General features: G+C 34.9%; 1 protein-coding gene across 7 annotated transcripts; it reads right to left on the minus strand.

The window, feature by feature from the left end:
* Positions 1 to 265: 265 nt before the first annotated feature.
* Positions 266 to 24,502, minus strand: LOC119574491. Of its 7 annotated transcripts, none has more exons than XR_005228873.1 (10): positions 24,389 to 24,502; positions 18,206 to 18,291; positions 17,564 to 17,711; positions 16,173 to 16,258; positions 15,503 to 15,650; positions 14,054 to 14,139; positions 13,393 to 13,540; positions 1,082 to 1,242; positions 685 to 859; positions 266 to 417 (listed from the first exon to the last, which is right to left on the minus strand). XR_005228873.1 is itself a non-coding variant. In XM_037921738.1 (10 exons), the coding sequence occupies exons 1-9, from the start codon at positions 24,432 to 24,434 to the stop codon at positions 743 to 745; spliced, it is 1,026 nt and encodes a 341-aa protein (XP_037777666.1). In that variant the 5' UTR covers positions 24,435 to 24,502; the 3' UTR covers positions 266 to 417; positions 722 to 742. The 7 variants fall into 7 exon arrangements, 6 of the variants coding, with proteins under 6 accessions (XP_037777666.1, XP_037777665.1, XP_037777664.1 ...); XM_037921738.1 differs by having other exon boundaries at positions 722 to 859; XM_037921737.1 differs by having other exon boundaries at positions 266 to 504; positions 722 to 859.

Raw genomic sequence — 24,502 nt, forward strand, 5'->3', positions numbered from 1 at the left:
AGAACCTCTGTGTGATATCTTGCTTTATTATGCCTCTTCTACACGATCCTACTAAGTGCACTACTGAAGGATTTACTGTTATTTGAAAATGATGATTTTATTCGACTTTCCGATCATTGAGCTTGGTACACTGTCTCTATAAAATGATGAAAGTAAAACCAACACAGTCAACAGTATTCATTTTATTGATATAATGGTAAAAAGGCAAGTTAGTTTCACCTTCCTTTTTCATAATTTCTGTGCATAAACAAGTAGTTTCCCTAAATTGATTCACATTATAGCACAGGTAGAGAAAAGCTCCAAATTCTTGAATGATGGTTGAGAAGGTGTTGCAGCGGTCAGAAAAAACACACTCCTTCAGCCACTGCGCGTCATTCGCCACGTTGCTGTAGACGAAGGGAACGTGAGGAGCCGGTGCTGACGGTGGAGAGCAAGCCCATTATCACCCACACCTCGTCCACACCCGTGCTGATATCCGCCAGGTGAAGTCCTCCCGGTAAACACCGAGAGCGGGAGAATCATGAGTACAATTAAAATATCTAAACAAGATTTTTCACCATTTCCAGGGAGATTCCTATGACAGAGAGCTGAAAGAAAACATGACAAACGAAAAGAAGATCAAGGAGGGAGAAGATAAAAAAGTAATTCCAAACAGTATAATGAAAAGGGAAAAGTACAATATACCAATGAAACACCGAAACGACAAAACATATCCTCATACTGCGCGCAGGACTGGTTCTCCTTAAAATCCTGTTGGTCTCGACAGGTGTTCGACGGGGCGAGTCCCAGACAGTTCGTACTCCATTTTGAGGACCGTAAACCTCTCGGGAGTCTGGCGATTCTCAGCGAGCACGAAGATCTGGAAGAAAGTAACGATCTTCAGCAGTGAAATGAGGATCAGGACTGTGTTTAAGTATTTATTATTTCACTATTAATTATCACTATTTCGTGGTTACTATAATTACTGCTGCTGTTTTTATCACACTTGCTTATCACAAATCTTCCTTTCATTGTCATTACATGTAGTTTACACATCAAATAACGTTATTTATTTTTTTCACTGCATTTCTTAACGCTTTACCCCGCCACTTGCTTCCTGTCCCTGGAGGGCCTGATCACTTCGTCCGCGATGCACACCGTCAGCAGAATGTCGTAAGAGGAAGAGTTGAAAGGGATAACTGCGATGTCGTGGGCGTAGCGGGAATTTGGGTCGTATTGCGGATGTATGAATATGTTTTTCGGCTGAAGAGAAAATGAAATGAAGTATAAGAGAAAACTCCTGAAGGGATTGTATGGGACACGCGGAATTATATTAGAAAGGGCCTGCTCTTCCAAGTGCGTGGAATGAAGCGCATCTCATTGGTATTCCACCACATCGCCTCCGTTCTTTATTCCAGATGCCAACACTTCTGGCACTAAGCTGCACCATTCAGCCTTGAAAAATTTAAGCTGAAACATGGAACCGCAAGTACCATGCAGAGACGCTCCTCCCTCAAGTTGGAATCCCATACCCAAACTGATTCTTCCAATTAAATTTAGTCCACAGTTATTAATGACATGTGTCAAAGGAATCAGTCTACTTATTAAAAGTTCCACCATAGTCACAAGCTCTCATGATAAAAGCAACAACTACATAAACGTCCACTGTGATAACATAAACATTAGATCATTCACTGGGTATGGCCGATTGATTACTAATCTGTGTTCTCTGAGAACTCTTGTGAGTATTAGTTATATATACACCTTGAAAATAATTTTGAATATCGTTGTAGGTAATGTGAATCTGTAAATTATGTATTATAAACCATAAGCTTGATTTGTCAATAAATATGCCTATGTTCATCTTTAAGGTAAGTCATAAGAAAAATTTTGAATTACTCATTTGATAAAATCAGGTCAGAGTCTATGCAATTCCTGCATGAGGAATGGTTCTGGATCTGGTTCTGGAGGATCTCTTTTCTACCGCTCAAGTCATGAAAATACCCTCCTGACCAATCAAACACGTGACTTTGCTCACCTCGACATGGTCTGCTCCTCTCGAACCTGTGGCCTCGTTTTCCGTTTCTTCGGGTGTATGCATGTTCAGGTCTGACAAGTTTTGGAGAACCAGTAATAACTTAATACTTCCGGTGTACATGTTTATGTTGATTCATTTTCTGGTAATGTATAGCTATTTGTGGCGAATTTCTGCGCACATCTATGACTGAACATTTTGTTTTGTTCGTCCACACATTTGTTGTTACCTGGGCAATGATACCATCTCCAGTCAGCTTCAACCTTCGGTAGTAGAGTAACACCAGTTATGGCACTGAGACTGAAGCATGCTTTGTATTGCTGTTTATGTTCCTACCGATGTTTGTAAACTCGATGAGAAAGAGGCGTTCTATGCCAAACTCACACCTGTGGTAGACAAATATCCCAAGCGAGACATTCGCATTATACTGGGCAACTTCAATGTAGTTTCCAGCTGTGATTGACTCGGCTATAAGATGTCTGTCAGTTCCTATGGCTTGGGAGATCTCAGTAGTGAGAACAGTCTCCTTTTGAAGATTTCTGGCTCCTGGTTATCAGCACTCCAAATGGATTGGTATAATGATATGGGTACTGTGGCCAAGGAGATCGAGTACATTCATGCCAGCACTTGCTGGAGGATCCTCCAGAACTTCAGGGTTTATGAAGAGACAAGTTCTGTAGCTTTGACCATAGACTGGTTGTGACTACCCTGCGGTTCCACTTCAAAACTCCCTGTCTCTCCAATTGCCACTCCAGGGTGTTTCACTTTGACAGAGGGAGGAGTGTGCCCGGAGGCAGGATTTGCGCTGTTCCTTGGTGCTCAGGGCTTGCATACAGTCTTGACTGCCATCTGGCAGTCTGGTTCCATTATCATGGAATTACCATGGCATCACCCTGCTTAGTATACCAGCTAAGGTTTTCGCCCACATTCTTCTGAAATGGATCCATTACCACCTAAGGCACAAAGAAACTGGAGCAGTCTGGATTCACTCCTGGCAAGTCCACAACAGACCATATCCTAGTGCTCTGAGACATTATGGAACACCATTTTGAGTTTGGCCATGAGCTGCTTGCAGCCTACATCGACTTCAAGATGGCGTTTTACTGGTGAATCGAGAATCGCTATGGGAGATCCTGAGACTTAGGGGAATTCCAACACGGATTATTGGTATATTAGTGTCTATATACTAATAGTTACAGGGCTGTAAAGTGTAGTGAGGGCCTGTCGAATTTTTAGTTTCACTTAACTCGGTAGTGAGGCAAGGACGTGTTCTTGCACCAACACTTTTCAACATTTGCATGGACTGGACAATAGTCAAGAGCTACTACCCAAAGTCACTGTGGCACAACGCTGGCCAATATCAAGGTCACCGACCTCGACTTTGCTGACCTTGTTGCCATCCTCTGGAATCACTGGTGGCAGCTCTTGATGCATTTAGCAATGAGGTGAAGCCCTTGGTCCTAGAGGTCTCCTAAGCCAAGACCAAGAACCAGGATTGTGGGGGCCTGTTTGGGGCTTATGGCGAGGACGTTAAAGTCTCAGAAATTGAAACTACTAAATGAAAATGCGTATACACATTCCATACGTAAAAAATGTATGAGGAAAATAATAGTCACTGAATATAATATCAACAGAAGAATGTTATTTGAAAATTTGAAAAATGGTTTTTGCTTTCAAGAAATATTGGCTGCATATTATTTTCCATACAATACGACATAATAAAGATGCAGAAAATAGTAATAATTATTATTGTCACTCATTATTTTTATCTTTATAATGCTGCTGCTGCTGATGATGACAATAATAATGATAATGATAGTAGTGAAAATAATTATAATAACAGTTAATAACAGAAGCCATCACAGGATGAGCAAAAAGAAAAAGTTATTGAAAAAAAAATCAGGTATCTCTTAGTTAGATAATATATTAATTGACTGAAATTAATAACTGATACATATATTCTCTAAGCTTCCTGTGCCATATATAGTGAATGAATGATTTCTTTATTCAAAGTTGTTTAGTATGAGTTATCCCATAATAATTTCTCTATTATGATATAATCTTATCTGCTTGTCAAATACAGAATTTATATAGATAGGTGGGTAGATAAATAAATATAAATATATGACTTAACTGCCTTAGTTTTATCAATGATAAATTCAATAACCTGAATTCAGTATTAAAAAACTTTTGTTTGTTTGTTAACACATTCTGAGTGTATTCTGACAAGATAATGTTTGTAGATCTCTCCCTGGAGAATTACTATCTCATAAAGTTTCGGTCTCAGCTTTACACTTCTTTTTGTAAGATTATACCAATGTTAGACCTTGGAATATACAAAGAGAAGTTAATGGCTTTTGCCTGAGTGCCAAGTGTAGCATCACCAGCGACGGCTGATTACTGTTTTATTCACCAATATGAGGGACCTAACTCCGACGGGGGTGCTTGGCCTAATGCACTCTTCATTTCTAGCCATGGGAGACCCTTATGGCAAACCTCCAGGCAGGCCCTTGGCCCATCTCTAACTCCTTGCGACAGGACTGGTTGAGTTGCCTGGGCCATAACCTAGGTCGTCCCACAAGCCTCCTCCACCCAGGATTATCACCCAAAAAGACTTGATGTGCAGGGTCATCCACAGGATGCTCATATAACCGGAGTTGGCGATCCTGGATTATGCAAGTAACAAGTCTCAAGCCAGTCACAGTGTAGCCATTGGTTGGACACATGGTCTTGCCAACTGTACCCAGTGATCTGGCATAGGGACTTATTACAAACATCAAGACAAGACTCCAAGGCACTAGAGAGCAAACAGGTTTCTCTACCATTCAGCAAAACTGGCAGTATGAAGGCCTTGAAGACATGTAGCTTGGTCCTTCCGCATAGATACCGACATCTCCAAATGCTCTTTTTGATTGAGTTCATGGCTCCTGCTGCCAGACCAAACTGTCTACTGACTTCTTGGTCTGACAGCCCAGAGACATGGACTATACTACAAGGTATGTAAAGGTCTCTGTGATTTCCACATCTTCACCAGAAGCATGTAATAATTGAAAAGACTTCCCTAACAGGCTGCCAAAATCCTAGATCTTGGTTTTGGTTCAGGAGACCTCTAGGCCCAAGTGTTTTGCCTCATTGCTAAATGCATCAACAGCTGCCACCAGGGATTCCAGAGACTCAGATGGATAGTAACATCATCAGCAAAGTCGAGGTCTGTGACTTTGATATTGCCCACTGTTGACTTTGGATAATAGCTCTGCCCAACATCCAGTCCATGCAAGTGTTGAAAAGTGTTAGACCTTACCCCTGAGCTAACTGGGAAGAAGTTCAACAGGTCCCCACCACACTCAACAGCACTTTCAGTATCAGTATATATGTTCACGATTAAGCCAATAATCTGTGTTGAAATCCCCCTAGGTCTCAGGATCATAGCAAGCAGCCCACGATGGCATTCCACAATGACTTAAAGCTCTAGGATACGGTCTATTGAGGACTTGCCAGGAGTGAAAAAGGACTACTCCAGCCTCTGGAGCCTTAGTAGGTGCTGGGCAAAAACCTTTGCCCATTCATCCCCTTTCCCCTGCCAGAGGGGGATGATCATGCCCTTCAACAGGTCAAGACCATATGCAAGCCCTGTGTCATAGACTCATCCCAAGCCTTTAGCAGTTCAGCAGGGATCTCACACATGCCTTCAGCTTTCCCACCCTAGAGATTTGTCTCAGTTAGAGTAGGAGGTTCCTCATTGATGGGTGGGTCCAGCACAGTCATTATGATACCACTTGCATCCAGACTAATTGCTGCAGGGTCTACCTGGTACAGCTGCTCAAAATACTCAGCCCAGTAATTATAAACCCCAACACGATCTGAGATGATCTGCAGTCATCTCTGAGGAGGGCTTAGAGTTCAGTTTCTCAGGGCTTGGTAGACAGGGTAGAAGGTCAATTACCAAGAAATGGCCTTCAACCTCCTCAGCAATGTTCTATTGAGCCGAGCCATGTGACATGCTTCTGTGGCCTCCAATAACTCCAGTGAAATGAAATTCTGCCTTGCCCCTAGATATTCGTTAATGGACTTCTGCACTGCATCGTGTGTTTCGCACTAACAAGACACCCACAGTGCCACTGGGTAAATCAGTTTTTCGAGTTCTGTGGTAACTGAAGGGATGAGCAGTTTTGAAGTGAACTTGTAGGGTAGCCACAACCAGTACCACAGAACTCAGCACTTCAGTAAACCCTGCAGCACTGGAGATTCCTAAAGTGAGTGCTGACAAAAAAGTGGTCAATCTCCTTGGCTACAGTACCCATATCACTATACCAAGACCAGCGCTGATACCAGGAGCCAGAGCCTTGGAGAAGGAGGCTGTTCTCGCTGTTGGGATCAGCTCCCAAGCCATGAGGAATGACAGACCTTGTAGCCAATTCGATCACAGCCGGATACCGCATTGAAGTCACCCAGTACAATGCAAATGTCTCACCTATATTTTTGTGCATGTCTGTGTTTACATGAGCACGTGCGTGTATGAGTTTTTGTATGTGCGAGTGTGTGTGTGACAGTCTCAAATAAAATACAACCTTGATGGTGTATCCTGGAATTACAATACTAAATTCATCTATGTAAGGGATTTCACACAAAGCTGAGTTCCTGGAAATTCCTTTTATCAATCAGTTTGTGTCTCATGAATTTAATGACCATATAAACTTATAGTTTAGCATACAATTTACTAAATATGCATTTACACACTTCATCTGACCTATACACAATATATCGAGGGACTTCTATGACTTCTATATCAATGCCACAAACAGATGGATCTCACATGACCAGAGACAAAAATGATAGAGAAAGTAATACTTTGCGGGATTGGCAACAAGAGTGAGCCTGCACACGGGTTAGTCGTTGCAGTACAGGAGCCGCACCCACGACCAATGGCGGTCCAGACATGCCTTGTATAGGCTTGGGGACATCACCAAATCTTACAGAGAGAGAGAGAATCAGGTAGCCAGACAGAATTAGACAGAGAGAGCCAAATACAAAAACAGAGGCAGGTAGCCAGACAAAGAGAAACTTTCAGAGACAGACCAACAAACATAAAAGCTTGCAGGAGCAAAACTAGAACTTATATTGATTAACACAACAAACAGGTAATACACAAAGCCCTCCACTAATGAACGTTTTCCTTACATGTGACCATCAAATACTAGAGTTGACCTGAACCACTTCTGATTACCTGCATTCAAACAGGACGGCTGGAGGGTGTTAAGAGGAGCCGACCCAGACAAAGGTCTTCAGGACAGTGATGTGTCGCACATGTAAATTCCAGCCCCCTTGTTGCTGCCTGTTTTTTCCATCACTCCAAGCGACTGGAGCTGAGGAGACAAAAAAAGGGAACGGGAATTTCATCAACGAATTATTATCTTCATTGCTTTCCTTTCAGATCTCAGACAAGTTGTAGATCAAATAATAACGGATGTATAAAAAAATAACACACACACACACCTGTGTATGGGATGCACTGATTATGGAAAGGCATTTGACTCTGTACATATACTAGCAGTATTAGAAGCTACTTGAAGACAAGGAGTCTATTGTAAAATATTGGAAGATATACGCGAAGATGGGATATCAACCATCAAGCTCCACACAGAAACCAATAAAATACAAATTAAAAAAGGTGCTAGATGGGGCGACACAATATCGCCAAAACTGTTTACAGTTTAACTCGAGGAAATATTCAAGAAATTATAATGTAACGGATATTGTTCTCTTCAGTGAATCAGTGAACTACAGCAATTAACAAATTATATGAATAGAGAAAAGTTTGAAAGCTGAACAAGAAAAAGATTAAGGTCATGTTCAACAGTAGAGATCAATTCGAACAGCTACATGTACAAGACAAAGCGCTAGAGGTAGTGGACAAGTATATATATCTAGGACAACTTATACAGACAAAAACACCTAGCAAAGAGGAAATAAGGCAATGCATCACTCTAAGCTGGGGCACCTTCGGCAGACAGTAGCATACTAAGAGGGTCTTTGTCATTCAAAGTCTTTCACCAGTGTCCTGCCAGTTATGACTTACTGATCAGAAACATTGACAACCAAATTACTGGAGAGGAAATTCAAAATTGCCCAGAGAGGCATGGAGAAGTTAATGCTGGGAATTAGCACAGGATATTGGATGAGGGCGACGTAGATCAGGGAACAGACAAAGTGGAAGATATGCTTGGAAGCATCAAAAAGAAGAAATGGTAATGGGCAGGACACATACGTCGGAGATTAATTGATTATTTAGAATCATCTGTCGAGTCTACAGCTAAGGTCATTAGCAGGGAATACTTTGTTGTACTGAAATGTTGAAATATTTTAAATTAAAAAAATCTATCAATAAATGTCTTATAAATAATAATAAATAACAATAAATATTAAATTAAAAATCAAATCATAAACATTGTGCTCTCAATGTATATAGTTTTTTGATAAATATTATGCATAATTAAATTTCATTAAAAATATTAGGAAACTAACAAGACCTTCTATGTCACAATAATCCCCAATACACTTTTCACTGTATATGGTCTGAGAATAATGAACACCTTTCCACTACATGTGTGAGAGTTAATGGCTCTTAGCATCCCTTACAGCATGTTTCATTTTTAGCCATAGTTGGACCATGAGTCAATCTTGTGTGCCTAATTCTCAGCCTTGTAAACACAACTTCTTGTCGGTTGGACTGGACACTGGTCACCCAACTGTCAAGGTCATGTCTAATCTCTCGCAGTCTGTTTCCAGTGGTATGCCTCCATTGCTCTCTCCATTTATCACGAAGACAAATTCTGATGCTGGGTTTCAAGTCAGTGTGAGGGAGAGAAAAACATGCATCTCAGGTCTGAGCAGCAGCTACCTTGGCCCTCCAATCAGCTCACTCATTCCCACTGATACCAATATGTGCTGGCACCCAACACAAAGTTATCTTACATGCTGACATCTATGCAAGCCAATCTTAACCCTCCCTTACCACTGGATGTAATGAGGTTAAGCTGTTGATTGCTTGTAAAGCACTATGAGAGTCGCAATAAGTAACAAATGAATAGTTCTTGAGGTCTCTAGTCATCTTGACTGCTGCAAGGATGGCATGTAACTCTGCAGTGAAGATTGATGTTGCTGGAGAAAGGCTGCCAACTGCAGTCCTCCCCTGCTCACTGCTGCAAAGCCAACACCATTTTCAGATTTTAAACCATCTGTATATATTGCATCCGATTCTCCCTGATTTTTCTGCTTTGGATCTTTCCCCCTTCCCAATTCCGACCAAATCCAGCTCTACTTGATTGGTCCAAGGGTAGAATTGGGGAGTTCCAACAGCTAAAACCTTGGTGAGAATTAAATTGAGATAGATCTTCCACAAGATTCCTCATTCTCCTACCATAGGATCGGCTATCCCCAATGGGGTTGAAAACCATTCTGGATGTAGGAGATCCCATAATCCTTTGTAATCTTGTGTAGTAAAGAAGGTTCATGTAGTCCTGGTGTAACGAAAGAGGTTGTTCTCCACTCTCAGGGACTCCAAAGGTGGAGACCTGAAAGCCCCTGTACAGATTCTGAGAGCTTCAATATGAACTGAGTCCAACATTCGGAGAACAGTAGGAGTTGCAGATGAATAAGCTTCACATCCATAGTCAAATTTCCTACAAATAAGCGCTCGGAAAAAAACTACACCCATGCAAGCCTTGAATAAAAAAATAGACCCAAGTATTTCACCTCACACCTCACAAAATGTATTGGGTTTGCTCCTAAACAGAGGGATGGATGGAACTTTCCTCTCCTGCGGAAATGCATAGCCACGGTCTTACTTGGAGAAGATTTGAACCCATAGTATGCTACCCACTCCACAACCTGATTTATTGCAGTCAGCATGTGTCCTTGCACATCCTGTAAGCTTCCTCCAGAGCATTACAGCATGAAGTCATCCACAAACAGACTACACGAGACTGAACTTGTAACGACCTTTGTGATGTCATTGATAGCAATGGCAAACAGGGTCACACTCCAGCTGATCTTCCAGATCTTCTTTCCCACTCACACTCTAAACTTCCTATCAGCAAGGAAGTTTTGTATAAAGGTAGGTACCACTCCTCTTAAACTAATGTCATGCAGCTTCACGAGTATGCCATGCTTCCAAGTAATATCATAAGCCTTTTCGAGGTCAAGGAAGACTTTTAACATGTGACATTGCTGTGTGAAGGAACTCTGTATAGCAGTCTCCATCCTCACAAGTGCATCTGTGGTTAATCTCAATTTTCTAAACCCATATTGATATGGGGTCAGCACGTTTTCCTTTTCTAGTAACCATGTCAACCTGAAGTTTACCATTTTCTCCATCAGCTTCAGATGCAGCTGGTGAGAGAAATTGGTCTGTAATTCTTGGGTATGGGACCATCCTTGCCAAGTGTTGGGATAGGAATGATTATATTTTCTTTCCATGTGGATGGCATTGTGCCCTACCTAAAGATCTTATTGAATAGGTCCAACATGAACTTTTGGGAGCTCTCAGATAAGTGTGATATTATTTTGGGCCCATATCTATGCTAAGGGGGTCCTGGAGTTAATCAGTGAGACATATGACATCTGTCTAGCCTCCTTTAGCACTCACCTGGCCTAGGCTCAGGTCTTTTTATAATGGTGCAAGGTTACATCACTAGGATGTCATTTCAACTGCCTTAGTGCAGCTTTTCTTGCTCTGACAGTTTGTTGGCTTTCATTAGACCACTATGGTACCAGAAGTCAACAATACTGCCTGCTTTTTTGGGGAATGGATACTTCTGCTGCAAGGTGAATTCGTGATGTGAATCTTGAACACACTGGAAATCATTCACAGACCTCTGCATTACTGCAATTGATCTAAAAAGACTCCAGTCTGCATTTCATGTCGCCAAGTAAAATCGAGCTGTGAACCAGGTGAACTAAATGACAAGTCAATATTGGAGAATGCCATAGTTTGAATTTGCAATTGTGTGAGTGTGTCACTGTCCATTATCAAAGGTCCCATAATGGGCTTGAACTTCGAATCCTCTCCTGGAAATATAATCTCTTGCAGACATGTGCAAACTGGGTTACATGAAGCTATTGGATGTTGCAGTTCCTCCCATTTTGCATGAATTCCCTGACAATTCCATTCTGGTATCAGGTTCTTCAAGTTGACAAACTTTTGGCAGGTGTGGTTAAGGCCTGTACCACACTTTTAGGCTTTCCATTATCAGCGTCTTGGGTGTGCCATATGGAGAAATGCTTACCTATAGAACTATATTCCACAGGTTATCTTTGGCCAGGCTCAGGATTTCTTTGCCTGGACAAAGGGCGGACCTGAGCCTTTGGTTCAAGCCCCCCTTGATGGAGGTGACAGTTGCTGCCACTTTGGAGGCCTCTGGAACCTTGCCTGCTGGCTCCAAAGACCTTATCTAGGGAGGAGTCCTTGGGACAGGTTCAGGATTGCTTTGCCAAGGCAAAGGGCAGACCTGAGCCTTTGATTCAGGGGAATTCTGACCAGCTGCAGAGGCCCCTGTAGATATGGTGGCAGCTGGATCTATCACATTTGAGGCCTCTGGAGCCTTGCCTGACGGATCCAAAGACCTTACTTTCAGAGGAATCTCCTCAATAGACCTATTACTGCTACTCCACTTCTGGTGGTACAACTCCCCAGAGGCAATTTCTGGATCTGTAGCTTCCTTTGAGGACTGAGGTCGGACTAAGCACTTGCAGAATGAGTGGTGTAAAAAGTATTGGAGGATAAGGGATGACAGGAAAGAGGTTGGGCTAGAACCAAAGCATAGGACTTACCTAGTTGTGCAAACAGCACATGAGGATGATGCTTTGCCTCTGGGAAACTAACTTTCTCCTTGCTCCTTATTACCAATACTTCTTTTACAAACTTGTACCTTAAGCTTTATGGGTTTCTTTGTAGTGATAACAGCAAACTGGACCTGGACAGTTGTTATCTCCTGGATGGCAACTCTTGGTAGTCTATTTTCCGTAAGTTCAAAATTTCCAGTGAAAGATCTACCCTTGTTTGCTGCTAAACTTGGTGCAACAGCCTAGGGGCCCATCGAGCAGAAACCTTGCTTAGCCCTAAATTCTCCATCAGAATTGTGTGTGCAGAACCCACAGAGATGTTGAGTAGGTATGCTACTGATTCAGTGGTTGGTCATCTATCCTTTTCAGTCGTGTCGCCTGCCACTGCAGGATTCATCAAATTCGTTTCTTCCATTTCTGAACCGACTTATCCAGTTGAAAGTTGTTGATTTCTTTGGGGCATTGTCACCATAAACTTGTTCCAGAGCATCAATGATTTGCCTATTCTCCCAACCGAGTTTCAACGTGAATTTAATGTTTGTCCTGGCCTCGATTTTGGTGGATTCCATATTGCTGGAATGGGTGCCTGACTTCCAACTGGCGGCGATGCCTTGTAACCTGCATGTTTGAACACGTTATAACACGTTGGTACAAAAATGTTCAGGTGCATTGAAATCAAAATCCTTCCATATGATTTTTAGCTATGGAATTTTCTACGATCTTTTTGAAGCCCCCTCGTGTGTGTGTGTGTGTGTGTGTGTGTGTGTGTGTGTGTGTGTGTGTGTGTGTGTGTGTGTGTGTGTGTGTGTGTGTGTGTGCGCGCGCGCATAAACACATAGTAAAGTGTATACAAAGATGAAGAGGAAAACGGCCACAGTAAGAAATGAAAATAAATCATGACGTTTCGCACTTTTTACGAGTACCTCTTCAGACGAATAATAAGATGAAATGGGTACCCGGAGAGAATTTTGACAAGAATATATAGCTGTAGAGAGACAGAACGAACAAGAACTGAATCAGGTCTCAGAGGAGGGTCAAGGTCGAAGAGTCTGGAAAATGCTCTACTAACGACGAGATAAGCTCATCCAAGCCGCATTGACCAGCACTCAAGTTAAAATTAGGCTTTTTTCTAATTAACATGTACATATATATATATATATATATATATATATATATATATATATATATATATATATATATATATATATGTGTGTGTGTGTGTGTGTGTGTGTGTGTGTGTGTGTGTGTGTGTGTGTGTGTGTGCATACATATGTAAATTATAATGTATATATGTATATAATGTAGTACATATATATATATATATATATATATATATATATATATATATATATATATGTATGTATATATACGTATATGTATATATATATATATGTATATGTGTATATTTATGTATGTATAAACATATACATGCGTGTTTGTATAGTCATAAATCCACACCAAAACCATATCTCAAACTGCCACAGTCCCGTCCCGCCCACCAATCGAGCTGATGCCCAACGAACTCTCGCGTGCCTCACCTATGGCACTGCAGGGGATGTCTGAAGGCACACACACATTCGGCAGTTGCGTGCACCTTTTCGTCCCCGACAGGCACGCCACATTGCTGTCTTGGCCCGGCTCGGGGATGGTCCCACCAGCACTTTCCTCTGCCACGAAGGGCTTGCTCTGTGTGGATGGAAAGAGGGGGGCGTAATGCTGTTAAGGGTCTGGATCAATAATTAAATCAGTGTGGGGTAGTTTCGTTTTCAACACAGTATAATTTTGTCTTTAACATTCGTTAGTTGAAAAAAGTGACGATATGAAATTTCCGGGAAATACATTTGTACAAGAAATCAAACGATTATCTATTCATTTATTTTGTCAGTCTTGTTAGTTACGAAACCTGCGATTTCGTTCGCTCTTGCATAAAAAAAAAACATGATGGATGGAACCTCACTTACCTTCATCTACCCTTCCTTGCCTTACTTTACCTTGCCTAAACGTACCTTATCTTATCTACCTTTCCTTCCTTTATCTTATTTTACATCATCTAACCTAACCTTGCCTCGCGATACCTAACCTTACATTAACTTACTTTATTTAAATATAACATAGTATACCGGAGTCAAATTCAAAGACAAGTCCTTGAAATAATGTAATTACCAAAGCGAACATTTACCAAAGTCTTTGAATACTTACATGGCAGCCTTTATTATCTGCATTCGCTCTACAAAAGGCGTCGAGAAATGGCTGAACATCCGCCTGGCTACGCACGTACACAACGTCTGGAAAAAGCATTGCGGGTGAGGGGTGAGAGATGAAAACAGGACGGATGTGAAAAAATAATTTGGCAGGTAAATTGATTAACAAATAAAGAAGCCTCATGTCAAATTCTTAAATCAGTGACGGTCTTCCCATCCTTATAATACGAGGATATAGGTCTTATAGTTCCGTGCACCCGGCTTCACGAAGGCAGACGCCGACGGCTGCAGTGACTGTGCAGCTAGGTTTTGGAATATTTCATCCACATTTCATTCGCTTTCAGAATCATAGCAAAGTGATCTGTAATGTCGAGTGAAGAGATAAGTTGGCAGGTAAATTAAGTAACAAATAAAGAAGCCTCGTGTCAAATTCTTAAATCAGTGACGGTCTTCCCATCCTTATAATACGAGAATATTAGAAAATTGCTTAATTTTAACTTGAGTGCTGCTCAATGGGGCTTGGATGACCTTACCTCATCGTTAGTTAGTAGAGCCTTCCCCAGACTTCGACCTTGACCCTCCTCTTGAGACATGATTCAGTTCTTGTTTATTCTGTCTCTCTACAACGATATATTCTGGTTAAAATTCTCTCCATTTCGGTTTATTAATCGCCTGAAGTGGAACTCGCGGAGAGTTCGAAACGTCACGATTTATTTTCATATCTTACTGTGCCTGTTTTCCTTTTTATAATATATGTATATATATATACATATATATATATATATATATATATATATATATATATATATATATATATATATATATATATATATATATATAAATATTTATATATACGTGTGTATATATATACACATATATATTATATACATATATATATATATACATATATATTTTATACATACATATATATTATATATATACATATATATTATATATATACATATATATAATATATATACATATATATAATATATATTCACACATATATAAAGCATGTATACATTTAAATACATATAAATAGATATAAATGTATATATATATATATATATATATATATATATATATATATATATATATATATATATATGTATGTATGTATCCGTGGAAAGGAACTGGGGACCCTACCACGTACTCACTCCAAGAGCATCACAACATGAAAACTACAATTAAGTATCATACTGTGACCACGGCGGCTCAGACATGAACCTACCGTTAAAAGATGAGATATATATGTATGTATGAACATATATATATATACATATATATATATATATATATATATATATATATATATATATATATATATATATATATATATGCATGTTTGTATAGTCATAAATCCACACCAAAACCATATCTCAAACTGCCACAGTCCCGTCCCGCCCACCAATCGAGCTGATGCCCAACGAACCCTCGCTTGCCTCACCTATGGCACTGCAGGGGATGTCTGAAGGCACACACACATTCGGCAGTTGCGTGCACCTTTTCGTCCCCGACTGGCACGCCACATTGCTGTCTTGGCCCGGCTCGGGGATGGTCCCACCAGCACTTTCCTTTGCCACGAAGGGCTTGCTCTGTGTGGATGGAAAGAGGGGGTCGTAATGCTGTTAAGGGTCTGGATCAATAATTAAATCAGTGTGGGGTAGTTTCGTTTTCAACACAGTATAATTTTGTCTTTAACATTCGTTAGTTGAAAAAAGTGGCGATATGAAATTTCCGGGAAATACATTTGTACAAGAGATCAAACGATTATCTATTCATTTATTTTGTCAGTCTTGTTAGTTACGAAACCTGCGATTTCGTTCGCTCTTGCATAAAAAAAACATGATGGATGGAACCTAACTTACCTTGATCTACCCTTCCCTGCCTTACTTTACCTTGCCTAAACGTACCTCATCTTATCAACCTTTCCTTTGCCTTTCCTTCCTTTATCTTATTTTACATCATCTAACCTAACCTTGCCTCGCTTTACCTAACCTTACATTAACTTACTTTATTTAAATATAACAAAGTATACCGGAGTCAAATTCAAAGACAAGTCCTTGAAATAATGTAATTACCAAAGCGAACATTTACCAAAGTCTTTGAATACTTACATGGCAGCCTTTATTATCTGCATTCGCTCTACAAAAGGCGTCGAGAAATGGCTGAACATCCGCCTGGCTACGCACGTACACAGCGTCTGGAAAAAGCATTGCGGAACGACAATGAATAGATTTTAAGGCTACTGGCTAGAGACAGAGAGGGTAGGGGGGAGATGGATAGCGAGACAGGAGACAGGAAGAGGAGTCGGGGGATAAAGAGACGAGGGGAGATTGGTGAGAGAGAGAGAGAGAGAGAGAAATGGAGGGAGGGAGAGGGGGGGTGAGAGATGAAAGCAGGACGGATGTGAAAAGATAATTTGGCAGGTAAATTGATTAACAAATAAAGAAGCCTCATGTCAAATTCTTAAATCAGTGACGGTCTTCCCATCCTTATAATACGAAGATATAGGTCTTATAGTTCCGTGCACCCGGCTTCACGAAGGTAGACGCCGACGGCTGCAGTGACTGTGCAGCTAGGTTTTGGAATATTTCATCCACATTTCATTCGCTTTCATAATCATAGCAAAGTGGTCTGTAATGTCGAGTGAAGAGATAAGTTGGCAGGTAAATTAAGTAACAAATAAAGAAGCCTCGTGTCAAATTCTTAAATCAGTGACGGTCTTCCCATCCTTATAATACGAGAATATTAGAAAATTGCTTAATTTTAACTTGAGTGCTGCTCAATGGGGCTTGGATGACCTTACCTCATCGTTAGTTAGTAGAGCCTTCCCCAGACTTCGACCTTGACCCTCCTCTTGAGACATGATTCAGTTCTTGTTTATTCTGTCTCTCTACAACGATATATTCTGGTTAAAATTCTCTCCATTTCGGTTTATTAATCGCCTGAAGTGGAACTCGCGGAGAGTTCGAAACGTCACGATTTATTTTCATATCTTACTGTGCCTGTTTTCCTTTTTATAATATATGTATATATATATATATATATATATATATATATATATATATATATATATATATACATGCACACACACACACACACACACACACACACACACACACACACACACACACACACATATATATATATATATATATATATATATATATATATATATATATATATATATATATATATATATATATATATATACATATATATACATCTATACATATGCATACATATATATACATCTATACATATGTATACATATATATACATTTAAATATGTACACATATATTATATATATACATATATATAATATATATTCACACATATATAAAGTATGTATACATTTAAATACATATAAATAGATATATATATATATATATATATGCATGTTTGTATAGTCATAAATCCACACCAAAACCGCATCTCAAACTGCCACAGTCCCGTCCCGCCCACCAATCGAGCTGATGCCCAACGAACTCTCGCGTGCCTCACCTAAGGCACTGCAGGGGATGTCTGAAGGCACACACACATTCGGCAGCTGCGTGCACCTTTTCGTCCCCGACAGGCACGCCACATTGCTGTCTTGGCCCGGCTCGGGGATGGTCCCACCAGCACTTTCCTCTGCCACGAAGGGCTTGCTCTGTGTGGATGGAAAGAGGGGGGCGTAATGCTGTTAAGGGTCTGGATCAATAATTAAATCAGTGTGGGGTAGTTTCGTTTTCAACACAGTATAATTTTGTCTTTAACATTCGTTAGTTGAAAAAAGTGGCGATATGAAATTTCCGGGAAATAGACTTGTACAAGAAATCAAACGATTATCTATTCATTTATTTTGTCAGTCTTGTTAGTTACGAAACCTGCGATTTCGTTCGCTCTTGCATAAAAAAACTTGATGGATGGAACCTCACTTACCTTGATCTACCCTTCCCTGCCTTACTTTACCTTGCCTAAACGTACCTCATCTTATCTACCTTTCCTTCCTTTATCTTATTTTACATCATCTAACCTAACCTTGCCTCGCTTTACCTAACCTTACATTAACTTACTTTATTTAAATATAACATAGCATACCGGAGTCAAATTCAAAGGCAAGTCCTTGAAATAATGTAATTACCAAAGTCTTTGAATACTTACATGGCAGCCTTTATTATCTGCATTCGCTCTACAAAAGGCGTCGAGAAATGGCTGAACATTCACCTGGCTACGCACGTACACAACGTCTGGAAAAAGCATTGCGGGACGACAATGAATAGATTTTAATGCCAGAGACAGAGAGGGTAGGGGGAAGATAGATAGCGAGACAGGCGACAGGAAGAGGAGTCAGGGGATAAAGAGAGGCGAGGGGAGATTTGTGGATAAGAGAGAGGGAGAGAGAGAGAGAGAGAGAGAGAGAGAGAGAGAGAGAGAGAGAGAGAGAGAGAGAGAGAGAGAGAGAGAGAGAGAGAGAGAGATGTGAATAGATAAGTTGGCAGGTAAATTAATAAACAAATAAAGAAGCTTCATGTCAAATTCTTAAATCAGTGACGGTCTTCCCATCCTTATAATACGAGGATATTATATACAATTATGTAAATAAATATGTTATGTACATATATATATATTTATGCATGCATATATATACATACATACATACATACATACATGCATACATACATACATATATATACATACATACATATATAAATACATACATATACATACATGCATATGCATACATGCATATATATATATATATATATATATATATATATATATATTTATATATATACATATATATATACATACATACATAAATATACATACATACATACACATACATACATATACATTCATATATATACACATATATATATGCATATATATAGAGACATACATATATATACATACATATATACATATATATACATATATATACATATACATACATACATATATATATATATACATACATATATATACATGCATATATATACATACATATATATACATATATATATGTTAATATTTTTCAATCATGCAAAGAATATTTTTGTTTAATAGAATTTCCTCTGCAGATACAGTATATTATGTACGAATAAAATAAAAGCTGAGGTTCGGACGAGCTGACTGAACCCTCACGTCGACTCGCTCGACACTAGTCGACTCGATTCACGCACAGGTGGAAAAAAAGGGGCGTGGCGGCAGATCGCTGACGCACACCTACGGGGACGCACCCTACTGCAGCGGAAGGCCGAGTTGAGGGGCGTGGGCGTCCTTTTAAGTATTCATGGTATGGCGATCCAGTTCCATTGTAGTAACTTGACAATATAATTAATTTTTTGGAAGTTTTGATACAATTTTGTAGGGATTTCGGCGTCGTTAGATGTTTCAGCGTTCTTAGAAATTTCAGCGTTCTTAGAAACGAACCGGTCTTGGTTCTTGTGATAATTTATTTTTCTTTTGTTTTTGTAGGAATTTCCGGCGTTTTTTAGGGGCACGCGGTTCGGTAGGGATTTCCGGCGTTGTTAGATATTCTTGAATACAAATTATATTGAATTGCTATTCTATATAATTTATTTTTGATTTATTGTCTTAATATTAAAGGAAGTTTGTTTTGCTGCCTACATTATTTTCATTATTATTGTTTTTTTGTCTCCTATACATATTGAAATAAAACAAATAGATTATTTTCACATATGTTTGAACTCAAACCCTCAGAATTGAAGACATCCTTTGATTCAAAAGAACCAAATTATTTACTATATATATACATGCATATATATATATATATATATATATATATATATATATATATATATATATATATATACATATACATATATATAAAAATACATACATACAATATAAATATATATATATATATATATATAATATATATATATATATAGCATACATACATACATCATACATATATATCTACATACAAAATATACATCATACATATATACATCATACATATGTATATGTACATACATCATCATACTACTACATACATATATAATATATATTATATATATAATCTATATATATAATATATATATATATATATATAATGTACATATATATATATATATATATATATATATATATTATCCATACTATATTTTATATATATATATATATAAAATAATATATATATATATATATATGTAATGTATATATTACATCGTATGCTATTATGTACATATATATGTATGTATATATATATATATCTAATATTATTATATATATATATATACTCTGATATATACTATATATATATATATATTATAAATATTAATGATATATATCTATATATTTTATATATATCTATATATATATATATATCTATATATATATATATATATATCATATATATCTGTATATATATATACATATATATATATATCATATAATATCTAAAATTATATATATATCTACATCATATCCTACATCATCTACTATATATATCTATTATATTATATATTATAATATATAATACATACTCATCATCAATCATTCTATACATACATACATATCATACATACTATATTCCACATATCATACATACATCATATATATTCTTATCATCATCATATATATCTCATATTATACATACTACATAATAATATAGTACTTAATATCATTATATACATACATAATATACATACTATCTATATATATACATCTACATACTATATATAATATATATATATATATATATATATATATATATCTATATAATATTATATATATATATTATATATATATATCGTATATATATATATATTATTCTTATATATATATATATATATATACTATATGTATATATGTACATACGATATCAATATGTATCACTACTAGATTAGATATGTTATTATGATTATATATTATATATACTATATATATATATATATATATATTATTACATATATACTATATATATATGCATATACATATATTTATATATATATATATGTATATATATTAATAACATACATACAATATATACATATAATTATATATGATATATATCATATATATATATATATGTACATATATATAATATTAATATATATATATATAATATATATTAAGATCTATATATTTTTATATATATACTATATATATATATATATAATATATATATATACATAATATATATTATATATATATATATATATATACATATATATATATATATATATAATTATTTTATATATTATATATCATATATAATATTATATATATATAATATATATATATATTATATATATACATAATATATATATTATATACATATATATATGTGATATAATATATATATATATAATATATATGATATATACTATATATATCATACATATATATATCTATCAAATAATTAATAAGATATATATATATATATGATTATATCATATATATATAGATTTAGATATGTCATATTTATATACTATATCTATCAATATATAATAGTATCTATATATAAATATAGCATTCTTATATATATATTATCAGTATATTATACTATATATATATATATATATATATATATATATATATATAATTATATAATATTATATTATATACTTATATTTTTTATATATATCATGTGAATATATCATATATTTATACGGATAATTTATATTGATATATTAATTATAGTACTATATTATATTGTATTATATTAGTATTATTATAATAGATTAATAACGACTCACTTGATATCTTGAACATATATCTAATATATTATATTCAAAATATTATAGAATAATATATGTAATATATCAATTAGATAGTTTAATTCTATCTATATTTATATCATCGTATTTCCATCTGATATTTTTTTTACTATCTATATTATATATATACTAATGATATATTACTAATTTATATACAATAATATGTATTCTCATTTATATATATTTATCTAGCAATATTATCTTATATGTCATCATAATAGATCACTCATGATGTATAATCATATTATTATATCTAATAAATCAATAGATATATAGTTTTAAAATTTTTTTCAATCTCTTTAAATAAATTTATGTTGACCTTGAAAATATACTTTATTAAAATTTTTATATTTTAAAATTTAGTACCCTCTTATCATCATTAATTAAAAAATTTATAATACGTATAAAAGCAATTCTTTATTGGCCACCTTTCCCCATACCTTTTAATTTTCTTCCCAAACCCCCAGCATATCTATGTAATTCAATTTTTGGTTTTTTTAGGTTCTCCTTTCTTTCCAATTTTGGGCCTTCCTTATTTCCTCTTTTTTTCTTCAATGTTTTTTTCCCGGCAGAGATCTGTAAATTAACCGGGAAAACCCGGGTCCCGATTAACCTAATAAACCCTTAATGGTTTAATAAATAATTTCATTAAATTTGCCCCCTTTAAATATTTTTTCTCTTTTTTAATATTTTATTTTATTATTTTACTAATTAAATTTTTAAAAGTTTTGGGGCAAGTCCCGTATTTAAATAAAAATTTATTAAAAAAAAAATTTTTTTATTCATTTTTTACAATTTAATTTTTTTAAAATTTTAAATTTTTTCCTATTTTCAGATCTATTTTAATATATTAAAACCTAATTTGGGAAACCTTTCAATATTTTTTTTTTTCAATTTTAATTTTTATTTATTTTTTATTTAAATTTTTCTTATTTTTTATATACCCTATTATATTTTTATTTACTTATAATATTTTTTAAATTTTATAATTTTATTATATTAAATCATTTAAAAATAAAATTATTTTAATTTTTATATAATTTAATTTAAATTAATATATTTTCCCCCAAATTTTACTATATTAAAAAATATAAATAAAATATTATATATTATTAAAATTTGAATATTATATATAATAATATTTAAAAAAAATGTATTAAATATATTAATAATTTTTTTTAATTTTATATAATTAAATATTTAATATATTATTAAAATTAATAAATAATTTAATATTAATAAATATATAATAATATATATATAATAATAATATATAATAATAATTATATAATAAATATATTATATAATATATATAAAAATTTTCAATAATTTTACATACTTATAATTAATAAAATATATATTAAAATAATAATATATAATAATATATATAATTTTAAAATATATACATAATAACATATATATAATTATAATCTAATAATAAACATAATAACCATATAATAATCAATTATATTTACTTAAATAAACATAAATAATTAATCACATATTTAATAAATAATAACATACATATTTTAAAAAAAATATATAATACCATATCATATATAAATACATATTATAACAATTAGTACATACATTTATACAATACCATATAAACATACAAAATACAAAAATAAAATTTTAAATATATTCCTATATTCCACATTTCTCTCATATATAAAAACAATAAATATACATACATAATTACAATACATCTTTTATAATAATATCATAATTATATATTAAAATAATTAAATTAATTACATAAAATAATATATAATATAATAATACATTTAAAATAAAACATTATATATATAAATTACATTACTTAAAATTTAATATTAAATTTTTAATTATTTACTTTTTACATAATAAACCTTTTTCATATAAATTAAAATATAAAAATTTATTAACTTAAAATATTTAAAATTAATGGGAACTAAAAAGATTTTTACATTCAGTTATGAAACATAAAGAATTCCCTTCCCTTTTTTTCTTAATTTTAAAACTGAATGCTACACTATTTCCTCAAAAAAAATTTTAAATTTTAAAAAACACCTTTAATTATTTAAGAATAAGGTGTTGATGCAAGGAATTTAAAAATTTAATTTTAAAAAAATTTCCCCAAAAATTTCAAAATTAATTTTTTCAAACATGGAAATATTGGTTCTTTTTATCCTTTTTTGGAAGAACTGGGGTAAAATCATTTCCCTCCCATTTTAAAAAAAACCCAAAAAAAAGAAGGGTTTTTAATATTTTAAAATTTTTTTCCTGGGTTTACAATTTTTTGGAGTGAGGGGAATGCAATTTTTTGGGAAAAGGAACCATATATATATATATATATATATATTATCCATACATACATATACATAATAAATTAATATATATATATATATATATATATATATATATATTATATAACATGGTATTGCTAAAACAGAGTATCAAAATATTTGATTTTGTAAGTACTCTACTTGGGATCTTCACGCCAAGTACATCAAAGATAATTATCCTATGCGCTTGATTTCACTGAAAAACAAAAACAAACAAAGTTTATGGAGAATGGGCTGTACAGCTAGCATACGCCTCTCCAAATACATACTGTGTAGGACAAGTAGCAGGAACAGCGACTTCCTCAGCATGTCCATGTTCAGAGCAGCCTGCAAAGGGGTAAGTTCGCATCAGCACCTTGAAGGACACTGGTTCACGAGCTTTA

This window comes from Penaeus monodon, chromosome 6, assembly GCF_015228065.2.
Source record: "Penaeus monodon isolate SGIC_2016 chromosome 6, NSTDA_Pmon_1, whole genome shotgun sequence".
In the NCBI taxonomy this organism is placed as follows: domain Eukaryota; kingdom Metazoa; phylum Arthropoda; class Malacostraca; order Decapoda; family Penaeidae; genus Penaeus; species Penaeus monodon.

Coding starts and splice junctions, on each gene's coding strand:
- LOC119574491 (XM_037921738.1), bottom strand. CDS start 24,434: ATGGACATGCTGAGGAAGTCGCTGTTCCTGCTACTTGTCCTACACA. Junction 17,712..18,205: donor CAGATAATAAAGGCTGCCAT/GTAAGTATTCAA, acceptor CCATCCACACAG/AGCAAGCCCTTCGTGGCAGA. Junction 13,541..14,053: donor CAGATAATAAAGGCTGCCAT/GTAAGTATTCAA, acceptor CCATCCACACAG/AGCAAGCCCTTCGTGGCAGA.